Source organism: Bolinopsis microptera, chromosome 13 (assembly GCF_026151205.1).
Source record: "Bolinopsis microptera isolate Bmic1 chromosome 13, MBARI_Bmic_1.0, whole genome shotgun sequence".
NCBI classification, from domain to species: domain Eukaryota; kingdom Metazoa; phylum Ctenophora; class Tentaculata; order Lobata; family Bolinopsidae; genus Bolinopsis; species Bolinopsis microptera.
This window is the reverse complement of record NC_087084.1, coordinates 2381425-2403500: the sequence shown is the minus strand read 5'-3', so window position 1 is coordinate 2403500 and position 22076 is coordinate 2381425. Positions and strand designations below refer to the sequence as shown.

Genomic DNA, 22076 nt, shown 5'->3' with positions numbered 1-22076 from the left:
AAGCTATGAAGAAGGGAGTCTCAAGGGGTAGAGAACTCATTCAAGAACACTGTAACTTTGAAGGAGAGGCTTTCCAACCATCTTCTGACGGAGCAGAGAGTGACGAAGCGGAAACAGATGATGACGAAGAGGAAGTGGAGGATATTGACTCATCAGAGGAATGGGCGAAAATAGTAACTGTGTATGCGATGGTGATGCTCTGCATCATGATACGGCTGTTGAGGTTTGCCTCAATGGAGGGCGAGATCGAATGCCATCCCAGTCAAGATTTTAGCGACTCCAGGGCCATAAACAAGCGAAGATATCACTTAATATCACATGTGATCATGCAGCCCATGGTAACTGCAAGATTCTTTCAGTTGGAGATAGAGCATGGTTTCTCGTTAAGCGGATGATCAGGAAAACGGAAACAGAGATCGTGAAGGTGAGAAGAAAGGCTTTATTCCTCTCGTACCGGTTGTGGTCAGGGTTGGGGTCATCAGTGAGTTGCGTCCCTACTAACTCAATTTGCCATGGCCATCGAAGTGAGCATTACATATGGCTGATATCATATCTGGATGGCCAACTTCTTCTGAGCACATCAGTGAATAAAATACTGCTTTTGGGTGATATTTAAGCGATTATATCTATTGTGATGTTGTAGTGATGAACCACAACAGTGATGTTGTACTGATAATTGTTTTGCTAGGTGCCTACATGATTTTATTTCCTTCAAATGAAAAATTTGTAAAAAACCCAAAAAAACCCAACTCCTACCCTGAAAAAGGTCATACTGGGATTGGGTTTTTTTGGGTTACACCCCCCCCAGATTGGTAGATGTAAATACAGTGCCCTGCTATATAACATACAATACCTTGAGATTGGTAGATGTAAATACAGTGCCCTGCTATATAACATACAATACCTTGAGATTGGTAGATGTAAATACAGTGCCCTGCTATATAACATACAATACCTTGAGATTGGTAGATGTAAATACAGTGCCCTGCTATATAACATACAATACCTTGAGATTGGTAGATGTAAATACAGTGCCCTGCTATATAACATACAATACCTTGAGATTGGTAGATGTAAATACAGTGCCCTGCTATATAACATACAATACCTTGAGATTGGTAGATGTAAATACAGTGCCCTGCTATATAAGATCCTCACAGTCACGTGATACTCTGCTCACATGTAACAGTATAATAATATGAGATACAGCTGATGCAGCTGATCACTCAGAAAGGTCTGATACTGCTTTACGAATAGCACTACCCACGTCACACAAGTCTCCTATCACAATAGAGTTCACTTAAATATAGTACCTGTGCATTATATATAATATAATATCATCCAGGTACGAGGTTTCATTATATAATACTCATTGTAAAAACCAAATTAATTTAATAAAAAGAACCTCTAATGCCACACGTCTTCTTGTGAGATGGAGAATTTCAATTAAATCTAGTAGAGAATTTTGTGTAGTTTTCAGCACACATACAGTATCTATACTAATAATCCCAACAAATCGTTGTGTGTGTATGTGTGTATGTGTGTATGTGTGTATGTGTGTATGTGTGTATGTGTGTATGTGTGTATGTGTGTATGTGTGTATGTGTGTATGTGTGTATGTGTGTATGTGTGTATGTGTTTATGTGGGAAATTTCTGAGCGGCTTAATCAAGAAAACGGTAAGAGTTAAGGGACTGGTTTTTTCGGTATAGTTTCGACAAAACTATGACGAAGCCAATAAGAAAATTTTAAAAAAACATCGGCCGGTGGTAAGTAGATTTATTGATGGTTTTGTACCACAAATGTGACACAAGATGGCTCACATTTTCTCCCTCCTCGCTCTCTCTTCCATTACTGCATATTATGTAGCGTTGGTACATGGATCATAATTAGGTTAGCTGCAAGATAATACTATAAGCTTATTACGACAATGTTATGCGTGTTTTCAATATATAATAGGCGGGTTTATACTTTTGCATAAATTCAACTGCGATAGTGAAGTCTCAGCCGTAGGGTTACACTAGTATATAATATCATCAATAACTGCGTTACTTAATGATCTATCCTGATTGTAATTGTAGGGCCTGTCGTGATATCGTCGATCAAATTAGTTACACTGGGATCGGGTAGTACCCATCATTCTGCGGCCTGTATATGAGAACTGTCATCTCGCACACCTCATTCTGCGGCCTGTATATGAGTACTGTCATCTCGCACACCTCATTCTGCGACCTGTATATGAGAACTGTCATCTCGCATACCTCATTCTGCGGCCTGTATATGAGAACTGTCATCTCGCACACCTCATTCTGCGGCCTGTATATGAGAACTGTCATCTCGCACACCTCATTCTGCGGCCTGTATATGAGTACCGTCATCTCGCACACCTCATTCTGCGGCCTGTATATGAGAACTGTCATCTCGCATACCTCATTCTGCGGCCTGTATATGAGAACTGTCATCTCGCACACCTCATTCTGCGGCCTGTATATGAGAACTGTCATCTCGCACACCTCATTCTGCGGCCTGTATATGAGTACCGTCATCTCGCACACCTCATTCTGCGGCCTGTATATGAGAACTGTCATCTCGCACACCTCATTCTGCGGCCTGTATATGAGTACCGTCATCTCGCACACCTCATTCTGCGGCCTGTATATGAGAACTGTCATCTCGCACACCTCATTCTGCGGCCTGTATATGAGAACTGTCATCTCGCACACCTCATTCTGCGGCCTGTATATGAGTACTGTCATCTCGCACACCTCATTCTGCGGCCTGTATATGAGAACTGTCATCTCGCACACCTCATTCTGCGGCCTGTATATGAGAACTGTCATCTCGCACACCTCATTCTGCGGCCTGTATATGAGAACTGTCATCTCGCACACCTCATTCTGCGGCCTGTATATGAGTACCGTCATCTCGCATACCTCATTCTGCGGCCTGTATATGAGAACTGTCATCTCGCACACCTCATTCTGCGGCCTGTATATGAGTACCGTCATCTCGCATACCTCATTCTGCGGCCTGTATATGAGAACTGTCATCTCGCATACCTCATTCTGCGGCCTGTATATGAGAACTGTCATCTCGCACACCTCATTCTGCGGCCTGTATATGAGAACTGTCATCTCGCACACCTCATTCTGCGGCCTGTATATGAGAACTGTCATCTCGCACACCTCATTCTGCGGCCTGTATATGAGAACTGTCATCTCGCACACCTCATTCTGCGGCCTGTATATGAGTACCGTCATCTCGCACACCTCATTCTGCGGCCTGTATATGAGAACTGTCATCTCGCACACCTCATTCTGCGGCCTGTATATGAGAACTGTCATCTCGCACACCTCATTCTGCGGCCTGTATATGAGTACCGTCATCTCGCACACCTCATTCTGCGGCCTGTATATGAGTACTGTCATCTCGCACACCTCATTCTGCGGCCTGTATATGAGAACTGTCATCTCGCACACCTCATTCTGCGGCCTGTATATGAGAACTGTCATCTCGCATACCTCATTCTGCGGCCTGTATATGAGTACCGTCATCTCGCACACCTCATTCTGCGGCCTGTATATGAGTACCGTCATCTCGCACACCTCATTCTGCGGCCTGTATATGAGAACTGTCATCTCATACACCTCATTCTGCGGCCTGTATATGAGTACTGTCATCTCGCACACCTCATTCTGCGGCCTGTATATGAGAACTGTCATCTCGCACACCTCATTCTGCGGCCTGTATATGAGAACTGTCATCTCGCACACCTCATTCTGCGGCCTGTATATGAGAACTGTCATCTCGCACACCTCATTCTGCGGCCTGTATATGAGTACCGTCATCTCGCACACCTCATTCTGCGGCCTGTATATGAGTACTGTCATCTCGCACACCTCATTCTGCGGCCTGTATATGAGAACTGTCATCTCGCACACCTCATTCTGCGGCCTGTATATGAGAACTGTCATCTCGCACACCTCATTCTGCGGCCTGTATATGAGTACCGTCATCTCGCACACCTCATTCTGCGGCCTGTATATGAGAACTGTCATCTCGCACACCTCATTCTGCGGCCTGTATATGAGAACTGTCATCTCGCACACCTCATTCTGCGGCCTGTATATGAGTACTGTCATCTCGCACACCTCATTCTGCGGCCTGTATATGAGAACTGTCATCTCGCACACCTCATTCTGCGGCCTGTATATGAGTACCGTCATCTCACACACCTCATTCTGCGGCCTGTATATGAGAACTGTCATCTCGCACACCTCATTCTGCGGCCTGTATATGAGAACTGTCATCTCGCACACCTCATTCTGCGGCCTGTATATGAGTACCGTCATCTCGCACACCTCATTCTGCGGCCTGTATATGAGTACTGTCATCTCGCACACCTCATTCTGCGGCCTGTATATGAGAACTGTCATCTCGCACACCTCATTCTGCGGCCTGTATATGAGAACTGTCATCTCGCACACCTCATTCTGCGGCCTGTATATGAGAACTGTCATCTCGCATACCTCATTCTGCGGCCTGTATATGAGAACTGTCATCTCGCACACCTCATTCTGCGGCCTGTATATGAGTACCGTCATCTCGCACACCTCATTCTGCGGCCTGTATATGAGAACTGTCATCTCGCATACCTCATTCTGCGGCCTGTATATGAGAACTGTCATCTCGCGCACCTCATTCTGCGGCCTGTATATGAGAACTGTCATCTCGCACACCTCATTCTGCCGCACACCTCATTCTGCGGCCTGTATATGAGAACTGTCATCTCGCATACCTCATTCTGCGGCCTGTATATGAGAACTGTCATCTCGCACACCTCATTCTGCGGCCTGTATATGAGTACCGTCATCTCGCACACCTCATTCTGCGGCATGTATATGAGAACTGTCATCTCGCATACCTCATTCTGCGGCCTGTATATGAGAACTGTCATCTCGCACACCTCATTCTGCGGCCTGTATATGAGAACTGTCATCTCGCACACCTCATTCTGCGGCCTGTATATGAGAACTGTCATCTCGCACACCTCATTCTGCGGCCTGTATATGAGAACTGTCATCTCGCACACCTCATTCTGCGGCCTGTATATGAGAACTGTCATCTCGCACACCTCATTCTGCGGCCTGTATATGAGAACTGTCATCTCGCACACCTCATTCTGCGGCCTGTATATGAGTACCGTCATTTCGCATACCTCATTCTGCGGCCTGTATATGAGTACCGTCATCTCGCACACCTCCTTTTAAAAGTAGGTGCTGGGCATGTGAACATTTGCAGTTTTCCAGCATTGATTTGATGAACAAGATGTCGAACTTCACCTGGAGATCATGTGTCAGGGAAGCTCCCCTGTTAAATGGGTCTCATAATGAGGATCTCATTGTAAACACGTTTTGTTGACCCAATGAACTTGGTTCTAAAACGGCATTATAGTGACCAACTTGCCACTAACCACGTGACCAACTTGCCACTAATATAACCACGTGACTAACTTGCCACTAACCACGTGACCAACTTGCCACTTAACCCTTGTAACACGATCTTAGCTCCACAATGTTTTGTATTTAATAAACCCACTTTTTAACCACCCTGCACTGGGCAGTGTTTTTAACCAATCAGCGTACCCCACACTGTAACAACTACCAATCACATCTGCGAGCAATTGTCACGTGCGCCCCAGTGTAACGTTTGTCAATGAGAACCATGTTTACTTTAAACTATACACAATAATACACTGTAAACTATACACAATAATATACTGTCCGCTAGTGTTTGTGTACCATCACGTGACCATTATCACGTGATGTCAATAGGTCCTCTTCCACGATAAGTAAAGAAATAAGGCACTCAAATATAGAGCAATAAGGAACTGTGTGTAACTTTACATGTGTGTTGATGGTAGTCACTAGTCGAGTGTACATTATGAAAACGACGTATCTCGAGGTGACCCGCTGGTGACAATCTACATACCATCTACATTCTTCATAGGCTAGGTGGCCTAGTGGTTATAGCATCCGCCTTGAAGGTCCAGGGTTCGAATCCCAGTGTCAGGTCTAGTCTAGGGAGTAGCTAAGGATCCAATTGATCTATGCGATCTCCTCGGTCGACTCAGCCGAATGATAGGAAACTTGATTGAGGGTTAAATGAGGAGGGGTACCTGTTAAAATTTCAAGAAACTTCTTAGGATACCCCTTCAGTACATACTGTAAACATAGTACTATTATTACATACCATCTACATACCATCATTACTGACTTGTCCATTTCATATCAAACGTCAGCTAACGATCATCACAACTGTACACATGTAGAGCATTAAAATATGTTGTATTCTCCTTATTATGTGGAACAACTATAAAATACATAGAAACTCTTTGAATAAGAGTTGGCTGTAACAGATGGATAGGCCCGAGTACCCGAGAAGGCACATAACACGAGTTATTTCTCTTTGTTTAGAGACAGTTCATGAACAGCGAGAAATGAATAATTGAGGAGTCATTGGACCCGATGAGACTGAGTATTTGAATGAGCATTCATGTCACCTTCGTGCGCTTAGGTGTGTCATGTGACTTAACACAATAGCACGCTTGGAGTTGACCATTTGGCCGCAGTCGAATAGCTCCTGCTGGAGTCCTAGAGGCTCTATATGATATGATACCCTATGATAGCTGTATCTGATGTTTCTTTTGCTACAGAGGCCTTATGTAGCCGGTGGGCCCGACATATTTCGACATATCTCGACACGTCGGGGTTTGTCGGGGTCTGTCGGGATATGTCTGGGTTTGTCGGGATATGTCGGGGTGTGTCGGGGTTTGTCGAGCCTGGAGGCTACATGAGGCCTCTACAGTATCTTCCTATGGAACGAAACAGTTTACGTTAAATAAAAGTCTCTTTCAAGAGATAATGTTCTATTCTCTGACATGACAAGCTGGGGTTGTACCATGATCAGACCTCACACATTCTTTAAATACCATTAACCTGCCTTTGTGTTATCACGGTAACGTTCTGTTGCATCCCACACGCTGTATATAAGTCTAAGTGAGCGTGTTTTATAATATGTGTGCTGTGGTCGTTAAAACATTACACGCGGACAGTCATGTGACCATTATCACGTGACGTCACGTGACCATTATCACGTGACGTCACGTGATAGTTGAGTCTACACAGTGGTATTATCTATTAAAAGACCTCCCTGGTTATCAGTACTAATGGGAACACACTTCCTGTACTTGGTGTAGTGGACACTGGACACTTTACTTATAGAGCCATGTAATAGTTGCAGTGGAATTGTAAAGGTCTTATAATAAGGATCTTTGTGCAAAAATATGGGCGCGTAATGTATGACTTGTGATACGGTGCAATACTATATTAATGTATCATTATGTATACCATACAGTCACATGTTTATAAAGCTTTATATTATGCCTTACTGGCTTTTACGATAATAAAGAGGCTACTTATTAAACATACACTCGCAACCCATAAGACAGCTGTTATTGTTAGCCATGTAATATCGTGCACGGATCTGCTGATCTGTGCAATCACTATTCTTATAATATAGTCAGTACTGTATAACATTGTCATTTAAAGTCATTGAACATATTATACGATATTCACATAATATGATATTATGTGAATATCATTTCATAATGAATATTTTTGTCATTTATATTGTTGAAAATGTATAATTATCGACAATAATCATGCTTTATTTTACGGGCTTTGTAAATGTTCGTTAACCGTTATTATTGGGGTCCGGACTCAAGGGCGTAACTTTAAGTATAGGGTGTGGCACTCTAGGGAGTGAGACTCTAGGGCTCAAGGGCGTGAGACTCTAGGGTGTGAGACTCTAGGGCGGCGCCCTATGAAACAGGACCCTACGATGTACAAATTCTCGTATTTTCGATCGATATTGATAAATACTCTAGAAGCTTAGAAGAGTTACAAGAGTTTCGCGCCTTAGTGTCCCGGACCCGGGGCCAATCTCGTAAACAAAAAATGTTGGTATACAAGCTGGAAAAGTGTTAGTTGCAACTTGCAATGACTTAAGACCCCCCCGGCCCCCACCGCCCCCTCCCCTCCCCCTTAATAACAATAACTTCATTAGAAACCCCTTTTTAAGTTATAATATTCTCAACGCTATAAGAGGCAAAAAAAGGTGGTAGAAGAATAGTTTTCGCATCACTATACCAAATCTCTCGCCATGAGAGTCTCGTGCTCCATACTTTAAAGTGGATTAGTGCGGAGATGGCACACTCCACGGTGAGATCAATGAATGATCTTACTTTGTTCTTCAGTTCTGCTGCAGGCTGCAAGAATCTTTCTTAGCTATCCTTCTGCCGCCCAAACACCGCTCGTATGGGAGAAGACGGGGGGGGGGGGGGACTTTGGTTACCTAGAAGGGCCGCGTGTATAAAGGATGAATTACATTTGGGAGTTAGGGGTTCACATTTCACAAGAGTATTGTTAATTAATACCATCAGCTCAGTACTGACATTTTTATACTCAACGTCAGCTAACGCTTTGTACCTATTTGGGATTCTAAAAAGCTGCAAATTTGAAAAAAATGGGGGAAATATGGAAGATATGGAAATATGTAGTTGAAAATAAGGAAATAGTTGAAGATAAGGAAAGTCTTACGTTCTGGTACGTCATTGTGGCTATTTAATTACTATTAATTTAATTTACTATTATTTAATTACTGTTAGTTGTTACATAATAATACTTCAGATACACGAGCGATTGTACAGTGGGATAATGTGTACGTGCACTCTCATCGTAATCCTAACGATCCAAATGCAGAGAAAGGTACCATTTTCTTATCGTTTAAAATATAGATTTACAGATTACAGAACTTAATTATTGATGGTCAGATAGTGTTTGTAACTGGACATTACACTGATCAACAGTTTTTAGCCCACCGAGTTTTTTACCATCATTGCTTCTCCCCAGCTTAAAAAGCAGGCAGCAGCTTGGTTTAATTAATATGAGTTCACATGTAACAAAGATAACAGAGATAAAATGCAGTTATTTACATTATACAATTATTATATTATAGCCATTATATGGACATGGTTTAGTTGCAAAATGCACACGTCTTAGAAATTAATCAGCGAAACCTTTCAGATATGCCGTTCAGTTTCCAAGCACAATTGTACATCAACGGTGACATTATTTTTGCTTACAAACAGGTGAGTTACGGCTATTGTAATCCCTTTTTAATAAGTTAATATGCATGATAATTACATTATACGTAGATTATTTGTATTCAAATTATCTAATTGAGTAAACTAGTTGCTAATAGTCATCTCTGATTGTTTCAGTAATTAATAACAATATTTTAACCCTTCCTTGAACTTTATTTTTATGTGGATTATCGATGCATTATATAATAGCATTATGAAGACTAAAGAGTGATTAAATTATTTGCAAGTGACAGATTTTCGGCCAATATTAATCGTGAATAATTTTATTTGATGATTTATCATATAAACCGTTTGAAGCATTAAATAGTTAAACAATTAAACAATTAAACAATTAGGACTGCAACTGATTATTCTCGTTGGAGTTACTTTTTAACGAGAAAGTAAATCACGAATTATATAAAACTGCTTAATTGTTATGCCACTTATAAGTGCTAATAATAGTAATGACGGAACGTACAATTAATTTTTGAACTATAGATTTCTAATCCGAGAATTATTGTGAATATTTTCAGAACTTGATAATAATCAAGTTAGTCTAAGTTTTCCGACAAAGAATGTTTTTAATCAATCTTCTTACAACGTCGATAAAAGATTATAATTTATGTAATAATTTATGTAATAGAGAGGTTTCGTTTATGTCTGAAATGAAATTAATCTTATTATATTAATGTTATTAAATTAATGTTATTATATTATAGCGAAGTGCAATAAACGTTATAAGAATCTATTTACAGTATTATACAAAAGGCATTCATTACTTACAAAGGAATTACAATTATTCTAATAATTTCTGTTTATAAAATAACTGAGTAAGAAGAATCCTAAGAATTAATGAAAAAGATAATTTAGCTACATGTTCATGAGTTCTATTAAACGATGTACTTGACAAGCTGTCCAGGGTTCAAATTGAGTCCTTTATAATATTATGTTGATTCATTTTAGTTTTGGTATGCATTAAAGCATTAGATAGTTTTTAAAACAATCAAATAGGTTATATTAAAATTTAAACAACTTAATGCTATTCTCCAGTCGAGTGCTCAGGTTAGATTTCTAATCCGAGAATTATTATGAATATTTTCAGTTGATAATAATCAAGTTAGTCTAAATTTGCCGACAAAGAATGTTTGTAATCAATCTTCTTACTTACTATTTAAACAACTTAATGCTATTTTCAGGTCCCTTTCTCAGTAGACAGTATTGATGATGACTCTCATTACGTTAAGATTGGAATTTCTGAAGCATTCTACGAGGTCGACACCAAACATGGTACATACTTTCAACACTACTATATAACAAATAATTTGAGAACTGATGAAGATGTAGACCATCGAAAATATTTTTGTGTGATTAACTGCTTGTTTCATTTGTTGAGCTCGCTAGTGGAGGAAGAAACAGAATTTTCACCTATCAACATGGTACATGATACACTTTAACAATTCTCTACAATATTTCTTGTAATAATAAAAATAATAAAATTTGGTAGCTTAAACACAAACTCTAAGCCCAGTGGATAAACCACAAAACTTATGCTCTATTGTGTGAAACAAAGATACTAGATCAAGATAACTATCAAGGAGTGTATGCATAGGACACCAAACATGGTACATACACTTTAACAATTCTCTACAATATTTCTTGTAATGATATTGGTGGTGATTCTATTGTTCTACCAAGACTAACGTATCAAGAGTGAAGTGTTTCAAATAACGGAGTAGTTCGCTGTTTATTAGTCTCATGATTGAAATACTGATATTATATGTTATATAGTAGTGTTGAAAGTATTAATACTTTCAACACTACTATATAACAAATAATTTGAGCCTGAAGATGGCGTTGACGCCGAAAATTTGCCCTTACTCCTAACTTCCTTGTTTCATTTGTCCTTGTCTCTTCCAACCGGATATTATCCATATATCAGTCAAGTGTTTAGTTGTATCATCGATAATTAAAAATATTAAAACAAATATTACATTGTTCTAGTGAAAGTAGTTTAATATTCTTGATACTCCTTTTTCTTGAGCCAATAACATCTGGAATAGTTCATCCGCGAATACCACAAAGTTGATGTACCGTTTGCAGTGTATAGTGTACTGTGTATATATATAGTGTACTGTGTATAGTGTACTGTGTATAGTGTACTGTGTATAATAACATCTGAACTACAGGTATGACGGTGACCTATATCCACGAATACCACAAAGTTGATGTACCGTTTGCAGTGTATAGTGTACTGTGTATATATATATACTGTACTGTGTATAGTGTACTGTGTATAGTGTACTGTGTATAATAACATCTGAACTACAGGTATGACGGTGACCTATATCCACGAATACCACAAAGTTGATGTACCGTTTGCAGTGTATAGTGTACTGTGTATATATTATATAGTGTACTGTGTATAGTGTACTGTGTATAGTGTACTGTGTATAATAACATCTGAACTACAGGTATGACGGTGACCTATATCCACGAATACCACAACGTTTATGTACCGTTTGCAGTGTATAGTGTACTGTGTATATATTATATAGTGTACTGTGTATAGTGTACTGTGTATAGTGTACTGTGTATAATAACATCTGAACTACAGGTATGACGGTGACCTATATCCACGAATACCACAAAGTTGATGTACCGTTTGCAGTGTATAGTGTACTGTGTATAGTGTACTGTGTATAGTGTACTGTGTATAGTGTACTGTGTATAATAACATCTGAACTACAGGTATGACGGTGACCTGTATCCACGAATACCACAAAGTTGATGTACCGTTTGCAGTGTATTGTGTATAGTGTATTGTGTATAGTGTACTGTGTATAGTGGACTGTGTTTAGAGGTATAGTGTACTGTGTTGAGTGTGTATAGTGTACTGTGTATAGTATTGTCAGTATAAGTGACCGGCAATAACTACAGGTATGACGGTGACCTATATCCACGAATACCACAAAGTTGATGTACCGTTTGAGCACATAACGGTGGGCTCCGAAGTTATGCTCAACGCTCTCACCAGTAAGTTAAATCTACAATTAATGTACTGTCAAGCAATCTTGAGGGTCACAAAATCGAAAATCTTTTCAGAATTCAGACAGCATATTAACTTTAAGATTACGCAATTTAATGAATATATTATAGAATATTGTACATGGCAAAAAAATACGAGGTGTCGACTGTCGTACGTCTGCATTTTCGACATCCAACTTTTAGAAACAATCGACGCATCTTTGAAATTTTTCACAACACATTATGGAAAATAGGTAGTTGTCGAAATTTAGTGTTGGCACTTCTAAATGTATGACAACTATGTCGAGACAGCTTTGACAACAGCGGAATATTCTAATTTTTAAAATTTATAATAATGTGTTGCCTTTGGACACGAAGAAATATGAGGCTTGAAAAAAAAAATGATTTGCTTTATATATATTAAGTATTAAATTTAAATTATTAATTTATAATAATTTCAGCTTGCGCCACCGCACAGAGTTGTGCAGCTTGTGCAACGTTAGAGACTACATTTAACTGTAGTTGGTGCCCAAACGTGCAACAGTAAGTCCAACTTTAATTGTTTACTGCAAAACATTACTAATTACGTGCAACAGTAAGTCCAACTTTAATTGTTAACTGCAAAACATTACTTATTACGTGCAACAGTAAGTCCAACTTTAATTGTTTACTGCAAAACATTACTTATTACGTGCAACAATAAGTCCAACTTTAATTGTTAACTGCAAAACATTACTTATTACGTGCAACAGTAAGTCCAACTTTAATTGTTAACTGCAAAACATTACTTATTACGTGCAACAGTAAGTCCAACTTTAATTGTTTACTGCAAAACATTACTTATTACGTGCAACAGTAAGTCCAACTTTAATTGTTAACTGCAAAACATTACTTATTACGTGCAACAGTAAGTCCAACTTTAATTGTTTACTGCAAAACATTACTTATTACTTGCAACAATAAGTTTAACTTTAATTGTTAACTTCAAAACATTACTAATTACGTGCAACAGTAAGTCCAACTTTAATTGTTTACTGCAAAACATTACTAATTACTTGCAACAGTAAGTCCAACTTTAATTGTTAACTGCAAAACATTACTAATTACGTGCAACAGTAAGTCCAACTTTAATTGTTAACTGCAAAACATTACTTATTACGTGCAACAGTAAGTCCAACTTTAATTGTTCACTGCAAAACATTACTTATTACTTGCAACAATAAGTTTAACTTTAATTGTTAACTTCAAAACATTACTAATTACTTGCAACAATAAGTCCAACTTTAATTGTTTACTGCAAAACATTACTTATTACTTGCAACAATAAGTTTAACTTTAATTGTTAACTTCAAAACATTACTAATTACTTGCAACAATAAGTCCAACTTTAATTGTTTACTGCAAAACATTACTTATTACTTGCAACAGTAAGTCCAACTTTAATTGTTAACTGCAAAACATTACTTATTACGTGCAACAGTAAGTCCAACTTTAATTGTTAACTGCAAAACATTACTTATTACTTGCAACAGTAAGTCCAACTTTAATTGTTTACTGCAAAACATTACTTATTACGTGCAACAGTAAGTCCAACTTTAATTGTTAACTGCAAAACGTCACTAATTACTTGCAACAGTAAGTCTCACTCTAAACTAAAACATTACTAATTTAATGTTTATTTTAATTATGTAGTTGTTTTTTTAACATTCCCAGATGATGTTCAAATATTAATGTTTACAGTATACTTTTAAAAAAAGTTTCGTGTCGAGAGACTACCTGTATTAGTCACAGGCTTTTTATCAGAAGTTTTAGCTGAAGTTATGATATATAACTTAGCAGTTAGCACCAACGATCCTAGCCGGAATCCACCTTCCTTCGTATACTGCTACTAGCGACAAATTCGTGGTTCAATCATAGCTTTATTTGGACAATTGCTCAGCCATCCCCTAAATATGTTTAAATGTCACTAACACCTCAAGTCAAGTTATAAATATTTGGTTATCAATATACTGGGTGTCTAGAAACCCATAATTTGATAAGGCATCACCGTTATTTAGTCTAGCTAGTTTAATAACTGCAATTTTATACAGAGTTATTATTTTATTACATTTTATTATATTTCTTATATTTTATTATTTATGCCAAAGCGTTCAATAAGTGTTAGAATTTATTATTTATTTATTTATGTTACAATAACAGCTATTGACTCTATAACATATTATATACGGTAAACACACTCGCCTGCAGTCTCTTATCTGTTTTAACCCGACCCTATTTGTTCATTGTTTGTGTATCTCTGCTCTCTTATCTGTTTTAACCCGGCCCTATTTGTTCATTGTTTGTGTTTCTCTGCTCTCTTATCTGTTTTAACCCGGCCCTATTTGTTTGTGTTTCTCTGGTCTCTTATCTGTTTTAACCCGGCCCTATTTGTTTGTGTTTCTCTGGTCTCTTATCTGTTTTAACCCGGCCCTATTTGTTTGTGTTTCTCTGGTCTCTTATCTGTTTTAACCCGACCCTATTTGTTCATCGTTTGTGTATCTCTGGTCTCTTATCTGTTTTAACCCGACCCTATTTGTTTGTGTTTCTCTGGTATCTTATCTGTTTTAACCCGGCCCTATTTGTTTGTGTTTCTCTGGTCTCTTATCTGTTTTAACCCAGCCCTATTTGTTTGTGTTTCTCTGGTCTCTTATCTGTTTTAACCCGGCCCGTTCATTGTTTGTGTATCTCTGGTCTCTGTAACAACACGTGTGCAGGTGCAGTGACGGAACATCTCGCTGGAAACAGAACTGGATAACAGGAAAGTGTAACGAGCCTGACAACTCCGTTACACAGGCTACGGAGTGTCCCAATGAGAGCGAGGCTGCTTTACCTCCTAAAACTGATAAAGGTGCGTTTTAATTGATTAATTAATACAATTTTTAAATTTACAATGCTTTCTTTAGCTTGCTTCCTTTAAGCTATTTAACATGAGCTGTATAAAATATGCATTAATTTCTGAGATTTTCAAGCAGCTGAAAAGATGCATGATAAATAAAGTTTATGCTAGTTTATCGATGAATGCAAGGTTACTAACATTCTGATTACTTCACGCAAGTGTTGACTATAATTAAGACCGCGTATGTTTCGCGAGCACATCTATGTGATTTCTCGTTGATTAGCTGTATTTTGTTTTCGATGTTTCATAATTTACAGGACACCTATAATGGACATTATAATATTGTATTACAGATGAGCCTAATATTTATATTAAACACACTTTTAAACTTAATGTATAAATTATAAAATAATATAATAATTCTCACTATAAGCTACGTTGCTAAACACAGTTTATTGTTCGTTATACAATACATATTTCCGCAGCGTGCTATTCGTTATTTATTTGAACTATTTTGGGTTTTGAAAAAAGTCATCCCAGAGCCTGGTAAATTTGTGACCACTAACTTTGTTACAAAGCCTAAAAAAGTAAAAAGTCGTTACAGAGCCTAAAAAGTCATCACAAAACCCAAGGAAGTTGTTACTGAACCTAGAAAATCCTTCACTGGGCTCAAAGCTCTCACCAATAAGTTATAAATACCTAGTTACTACCTAGTTACTACCTAGTTACTACCTAGTTACTACCTAGTTACTACCTAGTTACTACCTAGTTACTACCTAGTTACTACCTAGTTATTACCTAGTTACTACCTAGTTACTGCCTAGTAACCTATATCCACGAATGTATTGTTTGAGCACATTACAGGGGGATCCGAAGTTACGCTCAACTCTCTCACCAACTCACCAAAACTCACCAGCTCACCACAACGTACGTACATTATCCAGAGACTCGTAATTACACTCACTGCTAACAATATCACGTGACCTGCACGCAAACTCGCGCCGTTAGGAATAACGAAAACATATGGCACCCCACTGTACCAGTAAGTACCCTATCTATTAAGGTACTGTCAAGCAATCTTGCGGGCGACAAAAATTAAAAATCCCAAAATAATATAATAATTCTCGTTGCCCGACACAGTTTATGATTCGTAATACAAAACATATTTCCGCAGCGTGCCATTCGTTATTTATTTGAATTTGATTTTGCCATGGTGTCGGTGAAAATGACTTCAATTTAGTACCCTCTCCACAAAACGCAGGGTTGATAAATAATCACTAATCGTCTTGATATTAAAGGGGTGGAGTTAGAACTGTATTAAGAAGTTTAATACCCTACATTATTAACTGATTTTGATATTTAATTCAATGAACGGACGATTCAAATATGGTTTATGTCATACCACTGCACCGTGAGGTCGAATTTTTATCTTGAACACACCGGTAATACCACTACCACTTCTTACAAAAGGAAACTCTAGCCTTACAGTAACATTTATTATACTGTGCGTCCTCAGACTAAACCGTTATTACCAGCTGCTCAGTCAGATGAAACTAAACCACATAATGTGGGGACATGTGGATAATTTAGGGTCACATGAAATGTATTTAATAGGTTACAAATGTATTATAATGACAATAAGAATTAATAATATGATACTTGTAGGCAAAAAGCAAACATTTTGCCGTTTTCATCTAACTGCATTGAACTGTAATATAGCTTCATTCGCGCTATTTTTATTCATTATATTATTATAATAGTCAAATTTATTATAATATTACGCAATGTATCTATTTCGGTGCAGTTATTTATAACTTTATAATAGGTGAGATGCTATAAGTATATCGGTGACTGGATTGAATTGTTTGACGATGATTCGGATCACGAATGTTTTGCATCTTGCAAATATGTAAAAGGTTACCATTACACAAGTAATACAAGTCAAATGTTATTTTTGGGATCAAAGCTTGCGATGCTCGCTCCAGAAATACCGAGAATGACAAGCCTATCGTCCGGGTCCTTGTCGAAGGGTGATCAACATATTATTTTGAACATTATCATGGAGCCTAGCAAACCCTAAATCTGACAATTTCTTCGATTAGATTAAATATGGTAACCACTTCGGTTAGTTTTAATACTTCTATGGAGAAATCAGTTTGTGGCGAGTTTTGGTTCAACTAGTAAGATGCAAAGATGCAGTACAAACTTAACTTTTTTAATAGTTAAGTTAACTATCTAAATAAGAAAGCGTAGCTAGAATAACTAGATACGAAAATATGATTTTTGCATTCAGCTGCAGCTGCCAAGAGGCGCTGAAAACTTTGCTCCTGCTTAGGATAATCCGATTATTTGACGCTAGTCCAGGGCACTCCGCACTACTCTTTTCTTTGCCATTTTACAGGACCCATAACCTTTTTCTTGCGGTAATATGTGTTCAAACTTCAAATAATGGTGTAAGATTGATAACTATTTGCTAGTTTCCTTTTTCCAGATTGGGTGGCGGATCCTACGACTAAACCAAAAACAGAACCTAAAGAAACCGCCACTAACCATGTTCCTTCAACTAACCAAGATTCTGAAGCTCAAAACACAGTTTCTGGTGATAATCATCGGCATTCCAAGCACAAAAATGCAGTAACTGACATGCATCATTTCGTTTCAGAGCATAATAAAATAGTTACAGAGCCTGAAAGAGTCATCACCGACCCTAAAAAAGTCGTTACAGAGCCTGAGAACGTCATCACAGAGCCTCATCGATTTGTCACTAAGCCTGAAAAATTTGTTCATGAACCTGAAAAAGTCACCACTGAGCCTAAGATTGGCACTGAGGAACCTAAATATGTCACTAAAAAAGTCGTTACAAAGCCTAAAAAAGTCGTTACAGAGCCTAAAAAAGTCGTTACAGAGCCTGAGATTGGTACTGAGGAATCTTGGCATCTTATTAACGTTACTGAGGAATCTAAACTAGACTCCACTTACTATTGTAAGTTTTTATCATGCTTACTTTTAATGAAAGCTCCAAATCCAATAAAAACAAAGTTTAGCGTTGATCGTGCCAATAAAAGTTACCTGCTTAACAGTGGTAACTTGCTAGTAGTTTGTTCTTTAGAAAAAAAGAAACAAAGAAATTGCGCTTTGCTAAATATCTGCTTTGAATCTAAACGCTTAGCTTTCCGCACTTTCCTGATATGAAAATTCTCTACATTCCTGTATACACTAAACACGTCCTAACCAATTAACCATGCCATTTCCCAGTGTAACTAATTAAGGGGGTAGGGTTCACCCTGATTTTTGTTGTGAAATTTGATTTGGAGATAGCAATTGACCAACAAACTAGGGCTTGTGACCGAGTTTACACTGGGAAATATTTCCATCACGCTACATTACATAATTCTCAATAAATGTAATAGAGTTGTAGTGTTGTAATTAGTGTAACCTTTTGTAGGTGTGTCTTATAATGAAGCTACATGTGAAGAACGTCATGATTCCATCAAATTATATAGTTAACAATGTTGCTGGGATATCTCTCTGAACTGACTGGCTCATTGGGGGTCGTTAACATATTATTACCTAAAGTTACGTTTTGGCCAAGTTTTGCTATTATATCTAAGGTAAAAATGTAAATCTGATAAGTTTTCCAATTTCCTCCCCCAATACTATTATTAGGGGAGTAGCGAATTCTATATCACTCGCTTCTATCACACGTATAAAAGCAGTGCAAATCTATCTTTGGCACACGTCCTGTCGAGACTATTGACTTTTCGATTACATTGTCATCTTATGGAGTTATGGCGATAAGATCGATTACATTGTCATCTTATGGCAATAAGAGGCTTCTACAGAAAAATCGTTCAAATCATCAATCAAGGTCATTACAGAGTTACAGATCGTTAGAAATAGAAAGGGTTGCTTCAGAGGGTAGTGTTCAGATGATGAGTGTTTATCAGAATGTCATGAATAATGTCAAATCAATACTCATTCTAAGTCATGTTCCTTACAGGTTCCTTACATGTTTTGGCTAAGCATTGACTTTACTTGAGCCAATTTCAAGGCAACCATATATTATTAAGCAATTATGATAGACAATACAATAACCATTACATACATATTAGCTGTACATTTTGCCCTTATCTTTAAGTCAGATGAGCTAAATATATCTTATGCTATAGTAGTTTCCAAGCACAATTTTCTGTAGAATGGACCAAGTATTCTATCAATGTGGTCCTCCTAATCAGTGTATATTCGCATTTTGCTAACCAACAGATAGACGATAAGCTGAGTAAGATTTAAATGATATTATGTGATTGTGATATTATGTTGATATGTGATAATATCTTGCAGCAGACGGTACGGCAGATGCAATACAAATCCCAGGTGCTAAGTCAAGGCCGCATAAGGGTATGTGGAGTTCAAGCAACCCTGATTTTATATTCCTCTTCGTGATCACACTTGAGATCACACTTTTTAATCACTCTTCGTGATTACTGGCTAAACTGCTGACATTTTGGGCATTCTTCTTCAGGATAATTATTAATACTGTCTTCAGCATCTTTCAAAGCACTTAAATTTACGAAATATCACTTCAAGCACTGGTGAAATTATAATTCTATCATTATTTCACAGTGCATTGTGTGATATCTTAGCATTTGCTATGAAGTCCTAATAAAGCTATAAAGCTGTTACAAATCATTGGCTGGTTTAAGGGAAAGCATATATTATATAATTACATGTTACCAGGCACCATATATTATCTAAATGAAATGTTAACCACTGTGAAACTCTGAATGTCAAACCAACAATGTATTATAATCGCGGCATTTTTTTGCTCCGTCGAAAATAAAATACAGAACTCAAAAGGACGTTGTAGCGAGGTTACTTTCTCGTCTCATGTTATAATTTGATTTGGAATACTCTTTGATTTGGAATACATCTTTCGATTAAAATGGTCCGAGAATTTCGAGTAGTTTTTTTCTACACCCAAGTAGTTTTCTTTCCGTTTGTCCAAAAAACATACATTTTCTTAAAATAACACAATACGCTCACGTATTACATTATTAAGTTATTATCTATTGCGTACGTTATGTGTAACGTGTGTTTTTTAACAGTCCCCCTGGATTAAAAGTATTCAAAGTTTTAAAGCTTCAATACGCTGTATTGATAAGGAATTTAAACTGATTTAAAACTGCATAAGTTTAATATTTCCACACTAAGTCTCGCTTGAATGACTTACATGTCCATGTACATCTTTGTTGGGTATATTTAAAACGTCGAAGCGTGTAACAAATGTAAGAATTTATTTATGTATATAAGTATTTCAATATTTAAAAACTTCAATTGATAAGGTACTCATAACCCTGATTTAGGTTTCAACGGCATTATTATATGAATACTAGTGTAACCCGGCCTTCGGCCGGGATTTCACTGCCGCAGTTAAAAAGGGTAGGAGTATTTAGCCACTGAGTCAAAACCCGCATTAGGTGAGCAATTCTATTCGGAGTGCCGTCACGTATCTAATAGTATCTTAGACAATAGTATCTTAAAATCAATAGAAATTAACCCTTATTAACTCCGCACCACACCCGCATATTTGAAAACATACATTTCATTGCCGTATGAAAGTATGAACTCTCTCTACAGTTCAAACAGACCGCTATAAGCGCTCCTTCCCCTAATAAGTTTAAAGTACCCATGACAGCACGTAGTTATGATCTATTCGTACCAACGCTACATAATATTATGCAGTAATGGGAGAGAGCGAGCCCCGTAACTTGATTAAGCTGCTCAAGCCATTTTATGTAACATTTATGGTACAAAACCATCAATTAAACCACTTACCACCGGCCGATTTAAAAAAAATTGCTTATCGGCTTCGTCAGAGTTTTGTCGGCACTATACCGAAAAAACCAGTCCCGTAACTCTTACCGGGAAATTACACACGCACAGACAGACAGACAGACAGACAGACGATCAGACACACACACATTCTGAGATTATTAAGGTGATGGTTAAATAAGGATTACCTTTACAATGAATTTGAAAGAATTTCTTTTTTGACTGAAGGCCATTTGGTACAAAATAGGATTTGCTTAAAGGTTATAATCGATTTGTAGCATACTCTAGATATTGTATATCCCAAGTCAAACGCGAAGACGCCGTGATATTATTAAATTCAAGACAATGGAGCACACGCATTTGTATTTATACGCATAAAGAAATATTTTATATAGCTCTAGCTTTAGTGTCTACTGTTTCGTGGTGAAATAACAAGCTCTGGACACAGAGCTTCTTTTAAAGTAGAGGATCGTAATAAATCAGCCCTTTCGATTCATGCCTATGAACATCACAGTGACATTTTTACTATTGACAACTATAAATTTGCCATTTTGAAAGAATGTAACCCTGGGGGATTAAATAGGGAGGAATTTAGGTATATTGAGAAGTATAGAACTAATTGCTTGGGTCTAAATAGATGCATAGTTGAAAGATAAGGTTCTTAGTTTTTAATTCATTTTTTGAAGCTATATTTTTGTGTAGTTCATTTCCATTTACCACGTGTATTTTTTTATAAGGTTATTTGATTCTCGATTTTTTGAGGCATTTTAGATCTTCATTTGTTTAGTACTAATTAAACTAACCAACTTAATTCCATTGTAGCTAATAATGTAATCTTACGAAGTATACACTACATAATTTGCGTGTTTCACTGTCTAGCCCATCAATCATAATCTGTGGTGAAATAAGAAAATCCAAAACTGTGATAAAATGAATAGAATGTAACTTGCATATTACATACTGCATATTACATACTGCATCTTACATACTGCATCATAGTATCACAGTCGGATATTAATCATTCCCTATTTCCGGAAATTTCATAATTCGATTTGATACCCTATAATTAATTATACAGAAAACGATAACTTGTAAACTCCAAAAATGTCCAGTATATTTCTGGATCGTTAATGTCACAAGG

At 37.5% G+C, this 22076-nt stretch overlaps 1 protein-coding gene across 3 annotated transcripts in view; it reads left to right on the top strand.

The window, feature by feature from the left end:
• The window catches only part of LOC134825329 (plexin domain-containing protein 1-like), a 35893-nt gene that overhangs the window by 6947 nt on the left and 6870 nt on the right, over window positions 1–22076 (top strand). Inside the window, exons 6-12 of one of the 3 annotated variants that reach the window (XM_063837500.1) lie at window positions 8750–8827; window positions 9146–9210; window positions 10401–10491; window positions 12142–12237; window positions 12690–12771; window positions 14982–15115; window positions 19445–19501. In XM_063837500.1, the coding sequence (XP_063693570.1) occupies window positions 8750–8827; window positions 9146–9210; window positions 10401–10491; window positions 12142–12237; window positions 12690–12771; window positions 14982–15115; window positions 19445–19501 (603 nt within the window). Of the gene's footprint in view, window positions 1–8749; window positions 8828–9145; window positions 9211–10400; window positions 10492–12141; window positions 12238–12689; window positions 12772–14981; window positions 15116–15967; window positions 16031–19444; window positions 19502–22076 lie in introns of all 3 variants that reach the window. The other 2 variants (XM_063837499.1, XM_063837502.1) reach the window with 2 other exon arrangements.